At 35.7% G+C, this 17521-nt stretch overlaps 1 protein-coding gene across 16 annotated transcripts in view; it reads left to right on the top strand.

The window, feature by feature from the left end:
* The first annotated feature begins 3895 nt into the window (after positions 1–3895).
* Positions 3896–17521, top strand: part of AGBL3 (AGBL carboxypeptidase 3) — a 176378-nt gene continuing 162752 nt past the window's right edge. For 4 of the 16 annotated variants that reach the window (XR_008912309.1, XM_007504354.3, XM_056799724.1 and 1 more), the window contains exons 1-5: positions 3897–4092; positions 6163–6276; positions 7487–7547; positions 13307–13489; positions 17250–17357. Coding sequence is in view for 15 of the 16 variants with exons in the window: in XM_007504354.3 (XP_007504416.2) it covers positions 6211–6276; positions 7487–7547; positions 13307–13489; positions 17250–17357 (418 nt within the window). In the remaining variant the exon portion in view is untranslated. Of the gene's footprint in view, positions 4093–6162; positions 6277–7486; positions 7548–13306; positions 13490–17249; positions 17362–17521 lie in introns of those variants that run through there. The other 12 variants (XM_056799720.1, XM_056799721.1, XM_007504357.3 and 9 more) reach the window with 6 other exon arrangements.

Here is a 17521-nt window from a genome sequence, read left to right on the forward strand (position 1 = left end):
ATGAGAGTTTCCTCCTCCTCCCTTCTTAAGATTACTTTAGGACAGAAACCTTTTGCTGAACAATGGAAAGGACTTTGACCTATGCTTAAGCATAGAACAGGAATTTCTTTGAGTCATGATTGATTTAGAATTGATATAATGGAGATACTTGGAATCAATCTCCACCCTACTCAGTCCTAACAGGATTGAGGAAGGGCTGCAGCATAGATCAAAATTCAATTATTCCAATCTCTACCCTACTCAGGTTAACAGGATTTAGGAAGGGCTGTAGCAAAGGATCAAAGATTTAATCATTTGAAAATATGACCTTCAACAGACATGTGCAAAGCCAGAGACCTCTGGGCGGTCCTGGGTTAAGCTAGAGCCTCCATTGGCACAGGGAAATTGATGGACAGTGATTGGTAGATATGAGAACTGGGGGGAGGGAACTTGGTTGGTTTCCTTAAAGAGAGAGGGGTCTGAAGACTCAGGGGGGTGGTTGAGGAGTTGGTCTGAGTGGTTGGAGTGTGCTCTGAGAAGCTTGCTCTGAAGGAAGCTGAAGGTGGGGGCCTCTGAGACTGTTTCTCCATTTTGGTCACGTGAGTAATAGGGACTGATCTCTTTTCTTTGCCCCAGCTATCTAAGGGTTTGGGCCTTTTGGCCCAGCCTAAACTGAAGGGGTATTTAAGCCCTATTCCCTTCTCTCCCTTTTCTCTCTATCTCTAATTCCTTTCTTCCTCCTGTTGTAATTAAACTCCATAAAAGATTGACTGCAGACTTGAGTTTTCATTTAGGAATTACATAGCTGAATTCCTTGGCGACCTTAAATTAATATATATATCAGTCTTTTAAAGTGATTTCCTTGTCACAGAACTAAAGAACATAAGGTCTTCTAATTTGACCCCTTTATTATAAAAATGAGAAAACTGAGACATAGAGATGTAGAAATACAGAAAGGGAATGGGGGAAAGTGGATGGGATGAAGAGAGCAAATCTCTCTTGTCATCATATTGGGAAACTAATTTTTGATACTGTGGTATGTACTATATTTAACATCTCAAAGTGCTGTTGTTCTTGATTTGTTACACAATTACAGTTTTCTATTAAACATATTTTTTTTAGTTCAGCAAGCATTTGCAGGGCACTAAACATATTATTTTGACAAGTGTTTACAAATATTTATAAAATATGTATTTGGACCAATTTTTTTCTGTTTAAATGACCTTGGAAATTATTTGGAAAATATTATTCCATTTATGAAATTATAGGAAACTTTCCAAGAATTGCCTCAATTGTATGACATAAATGCATTGGATAAAAATGCTGCTTTTTAAGCTCATCTCAATGTGTACTCTCTAATCTATTTCATTTTCTGAGTTCTAATCCAGAAGAAATCAGGCTTCTTTAATGAAATGCTTACCTTTCAAAATCATCTGTTATTTTCTTTGCCTAGTGTAGTTCAAACTAATTTAGCCACAGAATATTTTAGCTTTTGAAATATTTTAACAGAAGCTGTAAATGACAAACTATGAGGTCAAAACCACAGGCCCACTCTGAGTATATTTGCCAGAGTTCCAACTCAGACCATAGATTGGTGTCTTGGTAAAAAAATAAACCACAAAGTGAAGGTTAATGCTGAAGAGGCTCCTCTTTTTCAACTTTTCCTTTATAATTTTGGAAAGGTCAGGTGTGTGTGTGTGTGTGTGTGTGTGTGTGTGTAAGCACATGTGAACATCTGAGGAGGAAGAGGGTGGACCCTAGCTAGGTCTTTTGTCTCTACTTATACCTCTTTGGATATATCAGACCCTGCCATCACACCTTCCTCCCTCCCCCATCCTAGCCTGGAAGAAGGGAGGAAGGTCTGTGACTTGGCACAGGAATCCTATTCCCATGGGAGTATGCATCAACTGATTTGAGGAAGTTACTCAGAGGTCATTTGGCTTAAAAAAGAAAAAAAAAAACAAACTTAACAAACATTGGAATTTTCTCAAAGAATCTTTATTTATAATACCATTATAGAACACAGTTCAGGGAACACTCTCTATGCTTCCCATTTTAAAAACTCAAAAACAAGAGAGCAAATTAACTCTTCTCTAAACATTAATCACAATTCAATGCTCTTTTTCCTATTCTAATTCATGCTACTCCTATAACACTACATACACCATCTTATAGCTTTGTGCAAATCCCTTAAAAGTCTTTACATCTGTTTCCGCATTTTGAAAATGAAGGAGTTAAAATGTCATTTTTCTTCCCTATTTGGGGTTTTTCTTAGCAAAGATACTGGAATGGTTTGCCATTTCCTTTTTCAGCTCATTTTACAGATGAGGAAACTGAGGCAAACAAGTTTAAATGACTTGCCCAGGGTCACAAAGCTAGGAAGTGTCTGAGGTTGTATTTAACCTCATGAGGATGAGGTTATCCAGAACCAGAACTCTATTCACTTGCCACCTAACTGCTCCAGGGGTTAAATCAGAGGATCTTGGATCCTTCAATTCTATGACTATGAATTCCTACCCTGTCTCCCACTGCACCTGAGGTAATACAATTCAAACTACTTAAATATAAACCTCTTAAATATTTAGGGGGAAAAGGGAAAGTTTCCAAGGCTTCTGAAATTCAGATGTATTTGTGAAATTTCAAACTTCCCTTCACTGGCTAAGCCTGAGAAATCCAAGAAAAACTCAACTCTTCCTTGTGATGCTGCTCCCCCAAATAACAAAGTAGTAAAGTTCTGGGGGGGGGGGGATCATGAGTTTAAAAAGGGACTGTTACAATTCATAGAGTTCTTTAGAAATCTTTCTTGCTATTAGGTCTCTGTTGAAATCTTTAAACATTTTCAAGTATTTTCAACATATTCAAGTTTTAACAGACTTTGTATAAATGGTATCATAGAGTAGTTAAGTGCCTCAAAATAATGCATAGTAACTATTGAGCATCCATTTTACTAAGGCTTCTCAACCATGTGTTGGTTAATAATAAAACACGGGTACCTAAGTAACACTGCTGGTATTCTAAACGAGGCTTTTCATAGTTAATGTTTCCATTCTATACAATCTAACCATTATTTATCACTGATACATTATCCCAGTACTAGGAATTAGGGATACAAAGATGAAGCACCTAGGTCACCTCTTTCTCCACAAAAAGAGCCCCCAGAAAAGCAACAGCCTTTGAGGGCCACATCCCCTCAAAACCTTAGCTCTGACGCTCTTGACACACACTCACTGGATTTTATTAGATTCCAAAAAAAGCAGATAAGGAGAGTCGGGATCCTTAAGGGCAGGGAGTATGTTTTTGTCTTTTTTTAGTCCAGGTGGGGACCCAAAGTGATCGATTGATGGATCTGGGTTCAAGTCCTTCCTTAGCTATTTCCTCTTTTATATAACTCGGAACAAGTCATCTGAGGCTTGGTTCGCATTCGGAAAACGTGGGCACTGGACTAGATTGAGTGGGGTCCAACCGTCCTTCCTAGTTCTAAATCTATATAATTTATGAAACGCCTCTAATCTAGTTTAAGAGTCCCACAGAGCCTCGGATTCGGAGTCCAAAGACTGGATCTTCCGCCCCCGGCTCTGCTGAGTCCCTTTACGACGCTGGAAAACTTTTCTTCTCTGGGCCTCAGTTTCCCCCTCTGTAAAAGTTAAAGGCGAACTAAATCCTATGGTCTACGTGTGGTCGGTCCTTCATTTACTCGCCAGTCCGGGCCCTACCTCCAACCCTCGGGGTCTAGCCGGATCTTTTCCCCTCTCTCTTCCCACTTGGCTCGGTCCGATGCGAAAGTGAGAGAGATCCGCGAGGGGCAGCGGGGTTGGGTTAGGAGGGGCGAGGCAGGGAGGGGCGAATGGGTGTGGCTGGAGCAAAGCTGGGAGGGGAAGGGTTCCAAAGGAAGAGGTTGCCGGGGTAACTGGAGGTATAGCCTCGCGCACCCTGCGGTGCTACCTCATACATAGCTCAGGCTCCAGATTCAGGGGCTGGGGTGGGAGCGGAACAGCGACTCCCCAGGGCAGGCCCAAGGGGTTGCTCCCAAAACTGTGGGGGACTGGCAGGCCAGGGCAGCCAGGGAGGGACCAGGGACAGACCGTGGAGCGAAGGAGCAACAGAAAAAGTGAGGTGAGAGCTGGAAGAGAGGACCGGGGCGAGCTTCCTGGATACCGCTTTGGGGGTGGGGTGAGAATGGGCCGATGCAGCTCGGAGTTCCCACAGTCTCTGCGCAGGCGCGTAAGAGGCGGGGGCGCTGACGGAGCTAGCTATTATGGCTGGGCTCTGGACCTAGGGGCTTGTAGGTATGGGGAATTCTAGGAGGAGCAAGTTCCAGAGTAGACCTAGGACCACGGAGAGGGTGCACTGAATCGCTTACTTTAGCCGTAATCTAAAAAAAAGAACTTTAAAGATAAAGCAACCGCAAATTATCTAAAACTGACTCGCCTACTCTCCCTCAATAGTGTCTGTTTTGTGTGTTCCTCCAGGGAATTAGTTTCCATAGTTTATTTAAATGAGCAGTATTAATTAAGGATATTATTCTCCATGGTTATTTACCTTCTGGTAAGTATTGGGAACTAGAAGGAACCCTAGAGGCCAACTCATTCATTTTACAAATGAAGAAACTGAGACCTAGAGGTGTGGAAATTGACTTTGGCAGAAGCCACCTGTAATAAGGAAACTCAATTGCTTTTTTCTCTGTCCCCACGCTACAAACCGTGTTTCTTTATATGTTTTGCAAGACAATGCAAATTTGTCCCAGGGGTTCTAGTCTTGGGGTTTCTCCAGTGAAGAAGACCTAAATTCAGATTTCGATTTCCACCACTTATTAGCTGGTCAGCCCTGAGCAAGTCACTTCACCTCTCTGTCTCAGCTTTCTCAATTGTAAAATAGAGATAATAGTAGCCCTACCGTCCAGAGTTATTATGAGGATCGAATGAGATATTATTTGTTAGGCTCTTAGCATATAATATAAGGAGCCCTTAGTAAGTGCTTGTTTTCTTCCCTCCTTGTCTTTCTACCCAAATTGAAATTTCAGTTCTTGATTGCTAACATTTTGCCCACCAGGCCTTTCTTCTGGTAGAGTTTGATCTTTGCAAATTTCTCTGGCTCCTTAGTGGAATTTCTGACCTGGACAAGTACTAAAATATAATCACGAATTTCCTGAAAAGAGAACTGAAGTCACTAAATACTAAATTTGTATTTTAGTAAAGATTGATACCTCAAAAAAATTCTGTTCTAGTTTCTTAATAACAACCAAGGTAGCATTTAATAAAATATAAGGAAACGAGGTGTAGGAAGGAACAGAAGACCACAAAGACACCATTTTCACTCTTTGCATAGTTGTGGGGTGCTTATAGATATGAAATGCAACTGTCAGAAATAACTAAACAATTAATTAATAGTAACAAGTATCTGGGGATAGTGGTAACTGGAAGAGATGTCAGTATTTGAACTCTGAGACACATTGAGGTATTAGGTGAATCAAAGACAGAACAAATCAGGTAGATTAGTGAATGAATAGATAATTTAAGAAGCTAAAAAGCATTAACATTACATAACTAACATTAAAATTTCAGAAAATGGGATAAAATTGTAGAGATAACCATGAGAATCTTTGGGAAACTTTTATATCTCAAGATTGGATTTCTGAACTATCCAAAAATTTTTATAAAACTTTAACCAATCACAATATTGTTTTCCTTAATGGATTTTCTAATTGGTTAAAATATATTGTATTCATAGTTTTCTGTATTTGCATAGTAATATAAATGTTAATTTGTTCTTTTTTTTATGATTCCGTATGTTGCAGTGGTTTAAAATCATCATATTAAACATATTCTTGTTGTGTAGTATTATAGAGATAAAGACAAGATATGGGAGATAGGGAAGACAAGACTTCACCAGTGAAGTTGCTCTTCTGATAAATCCCTGATATAGAGCTTACTTTGTTGTAATTTTCTTCTTTCCCCCTGGCAATTCCTCCCAATCGAAAGGAGAGGATTTTAGTTATTTGAGTTCTAAGTTAAATGAATTTTTCAATTATTTGAGTTCTGATTAACTGGATGCTCAGTTTTCACTATTTAAGTGTATTTGAGGGCACCAAAATAAGAATATCACATTTACAATTTCTATTACTTGATGTTTTATTTTAATAACACTTTTAGAGCCAAGTGTAATTCCTTAGAAATTGTTTTTCAGTTGACCCATATACAAAGAGACTATTTCAGGTTTGAATATTGAGATAAAATGTCAGAAGAGTCAGACAAAGATGAACAGCTCACAGACCGAACAACCAGTGATGAAGATGAGTTGGTAGGTTTTCTTTTAATGCTACTTCATTTTTGTAAAACTCTCTAATGTATCATGCAAATTCTGAACTTAGTTGTTTTTTTTTTATGAATACTCAAGGATTCTTTCTATGAAGCAGTATATATCATAAATGTTAAAATAATTTAACATATAAATTGTTAGAGTGCCATATGTTGGAAATAATGCATTCCAACCACATGGAGTTTGCCCTACCTAAAAATCATTACAGTGCATCTATGTCTGCCTGTTCTGTATGCTTGAACTCTTGACTATATCCTCCTATAAGTTCACAAAAGGAGTCCTACCTTCCCAAATTATGTACGAGAGACCTTTACTAATGATGTTTTTGATGTAGTACTTTATATAAGAAGCTCTATTTCTTATTAGTATTATTTAAAAAGTAGGTATGAAATTAAGATTTTTATTTCAAAGCAATTTTATTTTTATTTCAAAGCAATTCATATTCATTTAATCTTACACAAAGTTTTCATCTTACATGTCATCATAATAGATTTACTGTGCCTCTGAGGTCACAGAAGACAAAAGACTTAAATAGGGAAATGATGAAACAAAAGCATGACTTCAAATTATTTTAAAAAGATAAATGTATCTTTTTCATTTTAAATGATTTTCTATACACCATTAAATTGTAAATGAGGATGTAAATTGTGAGACTAATGTAAACATTTTAAAAATGTAAAATCTTTGTTTTATTTGCTATCATTCTTCTTCATACTATTAATTTTGTAATATATTTTACCATGATTCCACCAACTTCTTTTTTTTAAAAACCCTTACTTTCTGTCGTAGGATAAATACTGTGTATTGGTTCTAAGGTAGAAAAGTGGTAAGGAATAGGCAATGGAAGTTAAGTGACTTGCCCAGGGTCACACAGGAAGTGTCTGAGACCAGATTTAAACCCAGAACCTCCCATCTCTGGCCCTGGCTCTCAATACACACTAAGCCACTTCGCTACCCCACCACCACCACCACCACCACATACAACCCTGTCAGCTTTCTTTGAATTTTAGTCTGTGTGTAGCATAAAGTCTTGACAATACATCAAACTCAAAGAATTTGACAGTAATAGAATGCCATGTTCAGCATGATTCAAGATCAACTGCACTACAGCCACTATTCCCTCCATTAGGTCTTTTTCATCTAGAAACAACCACACCTCTGTTCATGTTTTAAAATAAATCTCTTGTTTTAGGATGATGATTCCCTTATGAAATTCGTAAGTGAAGATCTCCATCGATGTGCACTATTTACAGGTTTGAGCTCACAAATTCACTCTTGATTCTCTATAACACACTAAACTGGATAAAAAGTAGGAGTGTCTAGGGAAGTCAGAATGATAAGATGGGATAACAGTAGAGTATCTGGGGAAAATAAATGCAAAATGGATAGGAAGGGGAAATGAAATTTGAGATTTTTCTCTTTATGAATATGTTACCATGGTGTAGTGGAAAGAACATTGAATTACCAGTGTCAGTCAGGATCTGCATTCAAATTCTGGCTCTGTTTCTTTAGAATTAGGTCATTGTGACCTTGGGCAAGTCTAACATCTTTGGACAATCATTTACCTTGCATAAAATGCAGAGGTTGGAATAATGAGGCCTGAGAAACCTTCCAGGTCTAAATCTTTTGATTCTGTTGCCATGATAAATAAGAATATTTTAGAGTACAGTTGTACTTTGTTTTAAGTAAACCTAGACATGAAAATCTAAATTCAAAATAAATTAAGGGTTGTTTATTTTATTTAATAAACTATTCATATAGTCTGATTTACTTTACAAAGAGTTACCTATAAACTTCTTTTTGGAAGTACAGAATAGTAGTAACATATTTTTGTGGCTCTTTAAGGTTTTCTGATGCAATACTGCTTATAATCCTCTAGGTTTATATATATATATTCATTCATTCATTCATAAAATGGTATGTCTCTCCACTTAAATTTTTTGAGCTAAGGCTATTTCTAGACTCTTGACTAATGACAAGTACCTTCTGTAATGTCTATTTTATATCCTCAAGTTTCCTAAGAAATACCTAGTGCCCCCCAAAAAGCTTTAGTGCAGTTTTAAGACATTGATGCTTTAATACACTAATAAACAGAGTAAATGTCTTTAATTTTATCCATATCCCATTTTTTAGTGTCAACAGTTTTTTCAAAACTTTCAGGAGACTATTATGGTCTGCCATGCAATCTTTAACTTTTGTGTTGATTTTGACCTTTGCTGTAATCAATGTTCTAATTCTACACACATAAGATTCTGAAATTACCTCCACCCACATTAGTAACAAAACTTTTAAGATGTTCTTTTCAGGGGGGAAGCTGGGTGGCTCAGTGGATTGAGATCCAGGCCTAGAGGAAGGAGGTCTTAGTTTCAAATGTGACCTCAGACACTTCCTAACTGTGACCCTGGGCAAGTCACTTAACCACCATTGACTAGCCCTTACTACTCTTCTGCCTTAGAACTAATATGCAGTATTGATTCCAAGATAGAAGGTAAGGGTTTTAGGAAAAACATTAAAATAAAAAAAGATGTTCTTGTCATATTCAAAGCCTTTCGTCTCTCTTTTTAGGAGAATATTATTTAAGAGAATATATTCAGATGTGAGGCTTTTAAATAATTTATAAGCTTCTGATCTTTTTCATTTAAGAATCTCAAATAATATTTTGCAACACATTTTTTCACTGCCTGTACTCACTTTTACTTTGAAAGTCACTCAATATGAAGGTATCTGTTGACTTGATTTAGATGACCTTACCAAATTCTTTGCCAGTGTAAGATGTTGGTGTGTAAACTGTATTTATCTTGTTTTGTCAGCCCTTATGAGAGTTCAAAATGAAAGGAACAAGTGTTGTGATAAATGTTCATGAGATCATAGATCTGCCCTTCTGATGTTCTGGACCATCTAATCCAACCTCTTTGTTTTACAAATGAGAAAAGTAAAGCCCAGGGAGATTAAATGACTTGCCAAGGTCAATCAGGTAGTAATCGCACAGAATGTGAGTTTGGGTCCTCTGAGTAGAATCAATTATCCTTCACTTCCTTTTTTCTCCTTATCTTTGAGAGCTCTATTGAATCAACACAACCAAGTCATTCACTTTACCAAGAGAATGTATGAGACATATTTCCTTTAAGCTGCAACTTCTTTGTGTGGCTGGTTTTGTTTTTGAAAATATTCAATGGGAAGAATGGCCATCATTGGTTTGTGGTTGGTGCATAGAAGAGAGATCAGTGAATATAAATTCATACTCACTTTGTCGGTGCATATTGCATCAGCACCTTAACTGCACTGGAGTATTTCCACCGTGGAGGTGCCCATTCTCTAGTTAGAAATACAACTTCTCTGTGGCTTTCGTTTTAAGGTTTCCATTAACTAGATGTAGAGCCATGGCAGTACAAAATATCTAGTTTGCTTATGTCTATTTAATAATGATAATAGCCAGAATTTATATAGCACTTTAAGTTTTGCAAAGTGCTTCATTTATATTATCATTAGCATATTTCTGAGGCAGTCACACAAGGATTTATGGAACTTTGTTGGGGCTACAGAAATATTAAATGACAGGAAAGAATTGAAGGAAAGGAGAGACAATAACTTTTCCCCTGGCTTGGTTTTTGTGCTTGTTCAAATTTTCTTTATTTTTTTTTCTTTTGCATAGCTGATATAAAACATTTTAGGACTCCTAATAAGACAGCAAGTGGGTCAGACCTTCACAAATTTTGTAGGTTTCCTTGAATAGAACCCTCCTCAATTTAGGTGAGCATGCATGTTTCCTATGAAGAAATATTGCAATGTCATATGAATTTTCTGATGCCAAGTCAGAGTGAAGAAGAGATACTGTCTGTAGAGATCAGGAAATATAAGTTAAAAAAAAAAAAAACAGTTCAACCTGAGGCACTATAGTTAGCTGAAGTAACTCTATGTTTTAAAGAATTTGGTGCCTGTGGTAACAATTCATCTGCTGGAGAAGAATCACCCATTTTAGTGAGCCAAGTTTCTGAGTTACAGATAAGGTCCATTAAAGGAGAAAAACTCCCAAGGGGCTTTTCAAATGTACAAATGATAGTGTACCTGAACCTTGCTTTTCTAAAAGAGATATAACAAAAGGCCTCTGTGATTTCAAGTAAAGAAGAATGGAAGAGTCTATTCTTCTTACAGTGAGAAAGTAGTACCCTAAATGAAGTCCATGCCTAAAGCCAGAAGCTGGCAGCAGAGAAAAGCTCTACAGTGAGGTGCCCATAGGAGCCACACCTGCCAATATCCAACACAATAATGTCAACTAAAACCATTGTTACTGGAGACTACATACTCTTCATACATATAGAGACTAGATCCCTAGCAATCAATCAGCATATATTTATTTAATAAGTACCTATTATGTGCTGGGCATTGGGCATGCAAGGGACAAAATGAAATGATCCCTACCTTCAAGGGGAACAACATATAGACATATAAACATAAGCAAAATATAGACAAAAGAAAACAGCAAGGTGATTTGGGGGCAAAGAGATGCCACTCAAAATGATCAGTGAGTATTTCTGACATGAGAAGTGCCATCATATCACCAGAAAGTATCTGAAACATACAAGGAATAAGTTGCACTTCCACTTGTGTGCTGTAGCCAGAGTGCTCCCCATGTGTGCCCACTATTCTGCTGCTAGTAGATGTATCATGAGAGTATGTCCCAAATTTATGAAAAAAAGTTTTAGTACTAGTTTTCTTAGTGTACTCTTTCATTAAATCCTTTTGCTTTGAACAGATTGTATCTTCTGGCTAATTAGAAAAAGTAAACATCACTGTGAGGTTGAAAGCTGTGTTTTTGAGTGGTGCACACTCAAAAAGTACCCTATATGATGGATTCTACTAGATAAGATGGGAAGTGCTACAAAAACAATAGATAAGAAAATATCTCTGTGACTAAGAAAGTTTTATTTAGAGAAAAAAATTAACTTAAATAGTAGACTAAGAAGTAAACTAGACGATATAGCACTCAGAGGTTCTCAGTTCTAGTTTTGGCTATTAGCATGACCGTGCTGTATGTCACTTCTCTCTGCCTCACAGGTGAATTTGGGTTGATGATAAACCTGTACCTTGCTTTGTGGAGTAGACATATTCTAAAAAGTTCTATGTAGGTAGAATTTTAGAACTAAAATTACATTTCAAATGAAATGAAGTATTTGAAATAGATAGAGATTCCATGATGAATCTTTTTTTTTTCACAAAAAAAATGCCCTTTATCCTTTTTAAGAATCTGAATTTTTAATCTAGAAATCCAATTTCATCACAACATTACAAAGAACAGTCCTATGTAACAACCATTTCCATGTATTAGTAGAACAAATTCATCACCAGAAGAGTAGCCCTTAATGAGGAATTTTTTGGCCTCAGCAATTCATCAAACAATTTGCTCAAGTGTTCAGGTGTTTTGATCTGCATTAGTGCAAGAAGTACCCATACTGGTTAACTGACACGACCTTTTAAAGAAATAGATGGTGTATAGAAATAAAGCTTTATTGGTCATTCAAATTCTTGTTTTGTAAGGAATAAAACCTTAAATTCAAATTGGTTTCTGTTCACATAAGTGAAGTAAAATTACTTGTTTTAAGTTGTGGTATCTGATTGTGATGAAATACTTTTGTGCTATAAGAAATAACAAGCAGGATGCTTCCAGGAAAAACCTGGAAGGATTTACATGAGCCAATGACTGCTTGCAGCCACAACTTAATATTCATGGGTGGACACCTGAGAAGGGAAGTTAGAAACCAGTGTACACAGTAATATTGTATTGTATGATGATAATCACTATGAATGACTTAGCTATTCTCGACAACACAAAATTCAGGGCAATTCTGAAGGATTTATGATGAAAAATGCTATCCATCTCCAGAGGGAAAAAAACTGATGAAATCTGAATACAGATGAAATAATAGCATTTTTTACTTTTTTTCATAGTTTTCTTTTGTCTGTTTTCTTTCACAACATGACTGATATGGAAATATGTTTTTGTAGGACTATACATATATAACCTTATCAAATTGCTTGCCTTCTCTGTGAGGAGGGAAAGGAGGAAGGGAAGGAGAGAATTTGGAACTCAAAATTTTTAAAAATGAATGATGAAAATAGTTTTTACAGGTAATTGGAAAAAATGATAATTTTTAAAAATTTGTTTTATTATATGCTGTTTGTGGTATGAGAGAAGCGAGAAAAGGAAAAGCAATCCATAAATGGTTTCCTTAAACTTCTTTATTTGTATTTTATATATATTTTATTTATTATTTATTTCTTTATTTATATTTTTATTTATATATATAAATAATATATATAAAAATATTTATTTTTGTCATATATAAATAAATAATATAAATAAATATTTATTTATTGTCAAGTTGTATTTACATCCTTCCTTCCTGTTTCTCCTTGACTCAAATATCTGAAGCCACAACAAACACACAAAAAAGATTTAGGAGCTGTGGGAAAGGAAAAAGAAGAGTTATATTTTGATTTTCACTTGATAATTCACTACAAAGAAGCAGGTTATCAGTTCGTTTTTATTTTTGTAGTAATAATAGTTCATATTCTTTAATTTTTCAGTTTCACAGAGCACTTTATGTATGACATCTCCTTATTCTTATAATAACTTTGTAAGGAAAGTGCAACTCCCTATCCCAATTTTTCAGATGAGGAAACTGGCAGAGAGAGGTTACATGACTTGCCCAGGGTCTCCTAGGTAATAAAAGCATAGGAATGATGTGTTCTTTAATTGAGGCCTTCCTGACTGAGCCCAGCATTCTTTTCTATATTGTTCACTTTAAATTATAGGTACTTATTTATAATAGAATGTAATATTTTGTAAATAAAAAGTCATGTAAATACCAAGTAATTGTTAATAACTTTGATAGAGGAAAACCTGTTTGATTCAAATGAAGAAAAATAAAGGAAATTTAAAACATGAACACTTTTGTGAATTTGTGTTTTTTTGCACCCAGTCAGTCCTTTGCTTGCATTTGCCTTTCAACAGATACTACAAGTGACCAGTATTTACCTCGGACTACACAGATTTTGTTGGAATATCAGCTGGGAAGATGGGTCCCACGTCTTCGTGAGCCCCGAGACCTATATGGTGTCTCATCATCTGGTCCACTGAGTCAAACACGATGGCCATGCCACTGTGAAGTAGTGCAAGATAAAATCCTGCACATTGGTATGTCCTTATTAGATACATTTAGGATATAAATCATGGCGAACTTACTGTGCCATTGTAAGGAGATTCAAGACCAAAAAGGGAACTGGGGAAGCATCAGCCAGCTCTAGATGTAGGAATTAAAATGTGTAAGAAATTTGGTGATCCTGCACATTTGTAAATATCAATTCTATATTAGATCTATATACAATCCCATTACCTCTCCCCCTCACTTCCTCACTGCACACATAGAGATTGGGTACTACAGATTTCTATTCAAATCTAGCCAAAAATCCCATGATTAAAAGAAATTGGTCTCTGAGACAGTTTCAGGGCATGATAAGAACTTTTAGAACTTTGACTAACAATCTTGAGAATTTGCTTAGCCCCTCCACTTCAAAACTTCTTTCTCCTTTTACATTTTCCCCCTGATTCTTCCTGTTATTCTCTTGACCTTAATGTATATGTCCCAAGACAATAATTGCCCTTCTTCCCAGCCCAGCCAGTAATATTAGGGAATTTTGGAAACTGGTAATTAAATCAATCATAACTTTTCCTCTTCTTGCCGTTTATGCAAAGGCTTGTCTATCCAATGCTAAGACAAAAGATAGTGTTGTACAAAGTATCATTGGGTATATGATCTTTCACTTTATGCACAACAGCTGATTTTACTAGTGTTCATGGATTCCTAGCTAATGGGTTTGTATTGAAAAAAAATTGAACTTCAGTAATTACTTGAATGCAAATGGATACTTCTAAAGGACTTTAAAATAATATTTCTTAAGTATGTTAAATATCTTGTACTCTTGCTTCACCAACAACTCAATTTTACAAACTATTTTTGTTTAGTAAATCCTTTTTTTGTGGAAAGAATAAAAGTAAAACTCAACCTAACTTATCAAAAGTTGCAATACAATAAATAGACTTAAAAAATTTAAGATTTCCATGTGTATTTTATACTAGATTTCTCAACACCCTCTACAATTGGGAAAAACTGGACAATAGGGTTCAACACAAAGAGTACTTCTCACTGCAGATAGGGATTTTCCTTCTCAACTTTCTTTCCTTCCCCAGCAACAGAGCTTATAATTGTTAAGTTTGTTATATCTTCCACCAAATCTTGTCATATTACCTCTTTAAAAATAATCCCTAGGTACTTATACCTTGTTTTTCTGAAAACAATGTAGCCCCACTCACAGACCCAGATATATAACCTTCCACAAACCTTTCCTTCTAGCCCCAGATCCCTTGATTCCTGCTTTAGTAAGAAGTTAAAAAAAATTGGCTACCTCATATAAGAAAGTGCTTCATGAACCTCTTTCTCTTCCTTTTTTGCATCCACATCGTTCTTTACTTGAACTTCACTTGTGGTTCCCTGACTTAAAAAAAATTTAAGTCACTTTTTCCTTCTTATACCTAGGATTCTTTCATGGAATTAGCCTAGTGTTGTTCCCTCCATATCTTCTATTTTTTTTTTTTAAACCCAATGTCTTAGAATCAATCCTATATATTGGTTTCAAGGCAGAAGAGCAGTAAGGGCTAAGCAATGGGGGTGAAGTGATTTGCCCAGGGTCACACACTAGGAAATATCTGAGGGCAGGTTTGAACCCATAATCTCCCATCTCTGGACTTGGCTCTAAATCCATTGAGCCACTTAGCTGCCCCACCTCCATCCATGTCTTTTAAACAAGTGCAAATTCTTAAGAGCAGTAGCCATTTCCTTATTACTTCATATAAATTATGAGACATCACTTGGACTTTTCCATTGCTCTCTGGATTTGTTTGCTTTTAATACATTTCTTTTGCCCTTAAATTACATCTTGAAGAGCTTGCTCACTTCTAGCTTTCTCAAGAGACATTACTAAAAGTCATTTTATTAAAAATATGCCCAGCTATATATATATATATATATATATATATATATATATATATATCATACCTGGGTGCAAGCCATTTTTCTTTTCTTTTTAATGTACCATGTGCCATAGTTTTCTCACATATCCCATTTTTTATGAATAATTCTGGATAATTTAAACTAGTGTTTTTTGACATTTAGGTTGCCTCCTCCTGGAAATATTATGTTATTGACATTGAAACTCTAGAACATGATGACTACATTTATGGGTATGTGAAATTTGTGGCTGTTCTCTGTCATCATGCTATAGAATTTATTAATTAGCACCATGATCTCTGATTCTATCATTTTGAGGCATTATTCTTATATAATTGCCTGAAACATAGTATTTATGTTCTTTGTTTTATCATGTTTTTCTGGAAAGCCATTGATTATCAAATTCTCAAAAGACAGGAAAGGTAGGAGAAGGTTGTCTGTGAAGAGCTTTGAATCTGACAATATAGAGTGTTTTGTATTTGCTCCTAGAGGTAATAGGTAATTTACTGAGAAAGAAGAATGGGGTGGGGTTTACATGATCACACCTTCATTTTCAGAAAATTATTTTAATGGCTCTAGGCTTGACAATCATTGTAAACATTTAAATATTTAAATGCACAAACAGTAAGATTATATAAGTAATCATGAATGTCTTTAAAATTTGTTATAAAAATAGAATATTAAGTTTAAATATTAAATCAATAATATTAAATTTAAACATTAAAATATTTAATAGGCGACTGTAGGAGTAGTCTAGTTGAGAAGTAACAAAGCCTGAATTAAGGTGATTTGAATGTGAATAGAAAGGATATTACTTTGTATTTTGTATATATTTTGTTTGTTTGAATGCTGTTTTCTTGTAGTAGAATGTAAGTTCCATGAAAATGTTGTTCTTCAGATCATTGAATTTCTCATGAGCTGACTCATAACTATAGAATTCTACTAATCCTTTCTCTGAATTCTTTGAAGTCTAAAGTACACATTACACTGTGCTAATGTTCACTTATATATCTTTCACATTCTCTTAAGACCACATGATCACTCTTCCTTTGACTCAAATCCATTGATCCTCCCACTGCTTCTCTTATCAGGTTTAAGTAGCAGTTCTTCTTATCATTCCTTCTACCTTCTGAAGTATATATTAAATTTCCAGAAAAGTATTTCAGGAATTTATCGGTCACTCTGCTTCTAGCAGAAAGAAACCTCCAGCTGATATCAAAATGATTAGTCCCCTATCATAGCTATGTCCTGACTGTAGGCTAAGCCCTTTTGACTATGTAGGAAAAGTTCAGTTTCTGCTATATAACCACCACGCAGAGATTCAAAGCTCTTTTCCTCTAAAAGTATTCTTTTTCCAGATCAAATTTTCCCAGTTCCTTCAACCCATCCTCCTCTGACTTTTTTCCCCAAGTCCCCTCAATATCTGATTCCTTTCTCCTAGGTTTGCTTTAATTCACCATCACCAGTGTATCTTCTAAAATGTGGCTCCTAAAACAATGCATATTTCACATTTAGTTTTACCAGGGCAAAATCCATTGTTGCTCTTACCTTCACTCTGGCCCCTATATTTGTATAAGCCTAAAGTCACATCACCTCCCTACTAAAGCATAAAGAAGATGTGATCTGTATTAGGTGAGAGAAAACCCAAATAATGGCATCATGGATTCTTGAAATATTAAAATAAGGTCAAATTCGACACTTTGGCTGCTAACATCATTCAACTGATTCATGCCGAGTTTGCATGCAGTCCAATAAAACTTTGCTTTGATATCTTCTACACATACACATGCAAATTTTCTAATTATACAGTTCATTTTTTAGTCAAATATCCAAGCTTAAACTTATTTCTAGTCATTTAGTTAAACTCTAGAAATATATTTTCTTTTACAGATTGGGCTCCTCCCTTCCTTGAGCCATTGTATGTCTCAGCAGGTGATGAATTGGCACCCCATTATCCAGACTCTTCTCAAGGCAGTGTGGTTTATCTAGGTGATGAGGGTAGGTATGTACTTTTCCTTCAGATTATGCAGTAACTGATAGCTGAGTTAGTCTCAAATTTTATTTTTCCATTTGCGCCTGCAATTATAAAAATTCATTACTAGCCTTTCCCCCAGTATGGGATTCAGTTATATATTCATCTAAGTCTTTCTAGAATGCTAATT

The sequence above is a fragment of the Monodelphis domestica genome, chromosome 5, assembly GCF_027887165.1.
Source record: "Monodelphis domestica isolate mMonDom1 chromosome 5, mMonDom1.pri, whole genome shotgun sequence".
Lineage (NCBI taxonomy): Eukaryota > Metazoa > Chordata > Mammalia > Didelphimorphia > Didelphidae > Monodelphis > Monodelphis domestica.